The 4,891-nt window shown below is 43.3% G+C and overlaps 1 protein-coding gene across 1 annotated transcript; it reads left to right on the top strand.

Annotated features, from left to right (window-relative positions):
- Positions 1 to 336: 336 nt before the first annotated feature.
- Positions 337 to 2,382, top strand: LOC107578374 (transcription initiation factor TFIID subunit 3-like; the record flags this gene model as incomplete). The annotated part of the gene is made up of 1 exon (XM_016264337.1): positions 337 to 2,382. A coding segment is annotated over one exon (1,794 nt), but the record flags the coding sequence as incomplete, so codon positions are not given.
- Positions 2,383 to 4,891: the final 2,509 nt, after the last annotated feature.

Below are 4,891 nucleotides of genomic sequence, written 5' to 3'. Positions count from 1 at the left end.
TGGGTCTGATTTTGTGTGTGTGTATCTTGTTCGTTCTGTTGTTCTGCTGTGTAATCAGGTGTGGATGATTTTGATCTGTTGCTCTGATATCCACCCTCCATTCCACCCTGAGATGTTCCCTCTCTGTTAATATTGTTCATATGTCAATATTGCCCCTTTTCTTATTTTTCCTGTCATGTTCTTTCTTATTATCTGTATTATTTACAAAACAGGGTTGAATCAGGTGTGTAATTAGTGGTTTTCAGTCTGGCTTACATAGTTATCTGATCCTGTTTGTCAACTCTCTGTTCTTGCTTTGCAAATTCTGGTTACATTTGATTTATATTTGTATGTTTCCTTCTGGCAGATGAGGAAGAGGAGGAGCCGGTTCCTGCAGATATGGGCACTTCTGCCGAGGCCATGCAGGTCTCCCTGGGTGAGGAAGAGGACGTTGAGGAAGAGGAGAATGATGAGAACTGGCTTAATCGTCATAGCGAAGAGAGTCCCAGGCCTGAGGGTCTATTACCCGCCGCCAAGAGACCCCACCTGAGCAGCAAACCAGGCGTTAGCCCCGAATGGAGTTATGAGCCACGGGAACCTCTCAGTTCCCTCAACTCCCAACACATGCCGCATTCCCCCTCCCCTCCCCTCTCCCCCGAATTACCCCGACCTCCTTTGGCACCTCCTACACCTGGACACAAGCCAAAATTGCCCTCACCCTCTCCTGCACGACAGAAGAACAAGTCACCCAAAAGAGGTGCTGGTTCTGCACCCACTGGTGTAATGGGGCGCCCACTTATGTTGACCCCACCCAAGACCAATCAGAAGGCAGGAAAGAGGTCACCCAGTAGGCCCAAAAGCCCCCGCAGCCCAAAGCCAAGCCTTGCCCTTTTGGGTACAACTGGACGTGGCTGGGCTGGACCTCCTGCAGATAATAGCTCTCATGATGACCAGTTCAGAGCTCATGATGCAGGAGATGAGGATATTGAGAACTCTATTGCTGCTGTGATTGCACGGGCTTGTGCAGATGGAGATGGATCAGACCCATTTGCTTATGACTCGGACTCAGACAGTGAGGGGCCAAACCCTCCAAAACCTGCACCCAAACATATGCTAAGCCACATCAAACCTCCACAAGCTCTCACCGGAAAACACTCACTTCCACCAGTTCCCCCAAATCTCAACCCACCTAATCGCTGGACGATGGATGACTCTATAGACGAGGTCATCCGAAAGGCCAATCAGGGTCAAAAGCCAATTCAGGCCCCAAGTCTTTCACCTCCAGAACCCACTTACCTGTCGTCCCCACCTGACTCGCCTCCCACACTGCTGCCACCTCTAAAACCTCCCCAGGAACGGAAAGACCCTGTTACCGCTACCCTTCTAAAGAAAAAACTCAAGAAGAACATCAGGGTCAAGTTGAAGAAGAAAGACAAGGAGAGATTCAAGGAGAAGGGCAAAGAGAAAGGAAAGAACAAGGAGAAGAAGCGGGAAAAGGAGCGAGGGCAGGTAGAGGAGAACAACATGCCCTGGCTGGAGCTATTGCTAGGAGGTGAAGAGCGGAGAGACGGCATTAGCGGGAAGAAAGAGAAGGACAAGCACAAAGACAAGAAGAAAGATAAAGAGAAAAGCAAGAAAGAGAAAGAGAAACGAGACAAGGGCAAGGAGCGAGGCAAGGAAGAGAAGAAGATATCTCAAGGAACCAAAGACATCGCCACTGCCGTTGGCGCCACCAGCCCACTCTTCAGCCCCCAGACCTGCCTACGAGTCCCATCAATGTTGCCCCCTTTGCCACCAATACTCCCTGATAAATTATTCCCACACCCCAAGGATACCAAGAGCAAAGACAAGGACAAGAAGAAGGACAAGAAAGAGAAGAAGAAGAAAAAAGAGAAGGAGAAAGACAGAGAGAAGGAGCGTGAAAAGGAACGGGCAAGGGAGAAGGAGCGAGATAAAGAGGAGAAGAAGAAGGACAAAGAGAAGAAAGAAAAGACTAAGGAAAAGGAGAAAAACAAGCCAAAACTTGAGAAATCAAGTTTATTGGTAAGACGCCCTATAGCACTTTCGAAGTCCCTGGTCTCACGCAGTATTTGGAAAGCTACTTTCACTGCTTACACCAAAAGCTACTCTAAACTAGTTAAAACTAGTTAAAGTCAACATGAAATGATCTTCACAACCATTTTATATCTCTAACCTTATATTTCTGAGTGAAGCACAATATGCAGAGGCAACAAGATGTACATGTACACAGTTTTGAATCGTATGCATATGCAACTGCATGATGTACTCATCATTGAATGCCAACTACATAAGGCCGCATAGGCCATTCATAAAACTTCCACATGAATTCAATATGACTATCAGGTGCAGCATCAATAATGCAATACACAAGAGAGTCACACAGATAGATTTACTAGCTGGCCCCGTTACTAGCTCAGTGTGTGCGTGTGTATCTTTCTGTCTTTGTGTCCTTGTGTGTGTGTGTACCTTTGAGATCAGAGGTAGATCGCTGAGCTACATTTACATTTCCGTCTTTTCCGGTCGATTTGTCCCTGGAATCCTGCTCCTTGCATGGAGCCCCTGTGCACACACACACACACACACACAATAGACTATCAATCTGTGTGCAAATCAAACAAGGGATAATACACCTCAAAGCCTCTGTTTACCCAATTCATACCCCATTTTACAGCGTGTATACGTATGTGTGTCTGCAAAAGAGCTTGAGCGAAAGAGTGTGTTAGTTCTTCTTTATCAAACTCATCCTCCAATCGCTTTTCACCGTCCAATGACAGTGATAATGTATGTACACCACATCAGAGCAGCTTGAATTGATTTCGACTGCTGCGGAATTCCATTTTTCCTGCTTTCTGTCTCTTTTTCTTTCGTTACCTGAATCCCTGACCCCCGCACTCTCTTTTTCTCTCCATCTTTTTCTCCGTCTCCTGCTGCCACTGGGAGATGGGATTGAGAAAATGATTTCTCTCGTTCTCCACCTGCTTAAATCTTTCCATCACTTTAATTTTTTGCAAGGCTGCTTTGCTGCCATCCAGGAAAAGAGACAAGAGAGAGAGAAAGAGAGAGGGAGAGAGAGCTAAGGGGGTGGGGAGCCGGGGGGGTTATCAGTCGTTGGCCTGAGGTATGTGTGCAAGGGACTTAAATCCGTAGAGATTAGCAGAAAAATGCCGTCGGTAGCAGTAAGGGGCTTTACGCCACTGGTTGTATTAGTTCAGGTGAAAAGAGTATTGCGTTTACATAAAACCGGACAAATCCAGCCACAATGCCAATGCTGTGGGACCACAATGCAATCTGCTATCTCTGGACCTTAACCACAACATCCAGTGCTGTTTCTTGAGAACTGCCTCGGAACTACTGCTACCAAACACTGAATTACAGAAATTGAGAGAGAACGATGGTGGGAGAGAGAGAAGAGATGGGGGCAAAAGTGGGAACAAACGATACAGTGTACAGACCGATGGAAAGAAGAGAAAGAGATTATGCCATTTTTTTCTCACAATGGGTCTTTAGTCTTTAAGTAAGTCTTTAGTTGCTTGCTTGAAAACAAGTGGCAAATGGTTGAAGTCAAAATTGGTTTTTGCAGCTATCTTCATGTGTTTCTAATTGAAACATAATATTCAAATAAAAAAACTTTACATTACATAACGTGTACAAAACATATTATCACAATATTTTTTCCCATCGATATTTATCACAATATTCATTCATGTTGAATGAAAACCTTTCCACGTGCTTGTTATACCTTGAGAATGAATGTACACTTAACTTATTTATTCACAATTAAACTCCACAAAGTACCGAACTTTTAATTTAGGGCTCCACAAAATTATTATTTTTCCTTAAATTCTGTGTTTTACATTTATTTTTTTTCTGGATTCCCTATTTTATGATTTAATACAAATTTGTTACCAAAAATGGTGTTTAATGAAATTAATTTAAATATGAATCTCCATATGTTATAGTTTATCACCCATCCTTGTTGTATAGAAAGGTATTGTTGAAATCAGCCAAAAAGTAATATTATTTCAGATGATATATTATTGTTACAGAACAACCAGTTAGTAATTACACTTATTTTTTCAGTCTTGAAAGCCTTACACCATGTCGTTACACCAAACACGAGTGACGTGACGCAAAAAGCAAATAGAAACCATTATAATCAGTGATTTTTGTCTAAACTAGATGCGGCGTGATGAGTCATCAACAGTTGCCCCTATCTGTTTCTGACATACTCCACGTGTTCGCGCTACTTCTGACAACAGGACGAATAGATTTGGATTGTCCAGTGCAGTAGACGGTCTCAAGCTGTTTGCGGAAATCCTATTAGTAATGTTGGGTATTCCGTGATGGTCAAGAAATACTCTGTGCTTCTGCGTGGTACCCTCATCTGTGAATCTTTGAAGACATTCCAGGGATGACATGAATGCCGTAACTACATGAAGTTTTTTCAAAATGTAGAGATCAGGGTCATTAGTATGAATAGTAAAGGTAAAATATGAACATGGGCATTGAATTTACCCCCGTTTATTTTTAGTATTGCATATAAATGCATCCAAAGGGATTTTGTTTCAAGTTCCATCCTACAACCTGAGAAGAGTCTCCTCACACTGGCTAATCTCCACCCTTACTGAACACTGACTCTTTGCTAAACGGCAACAAAAAAGACCTTTGTATCATATTTAATTGTATTGTGCTTTATGGTATTACGCTCTTGTAAAATTTCGAGTTCCGTTTTCACTTTTTCGTTATCGGTTCTTTAGCTCATAGCGCTTTTAAAGAGAGACGCTGGTCTCTAGGTCACGCTAGCTACAGCACTATACATCCATTTAGAAGCTGATTAATCAATTTACGCGATCCCGCAGCCATTTATGTTGGGTGCACGTGCAGTGCGTGT

Source organism: Sinocyclocheilus grahami, unplaced genomic scaffold (assembly GCF_001515645.1).
Source record: "Sinocyclocheilus grahami isolate Dianchi unplaced genomic scaffold, SAMN03320097.WGS_v1.1 scaffold9954.1, whole genome shotgun sequence".
Lineage (NCBI taxonomy): Eukaryota > Metazoa > Chordata > Actinopteri > Cypriniformes > Cyprinidae > Sinocyclocheilus > Sinocyclocheilus grahami.
Note: the sequence above shows the minus strand (reverse complement) of the source record. Positions and strands in the feature narration are given on the sequence as shown.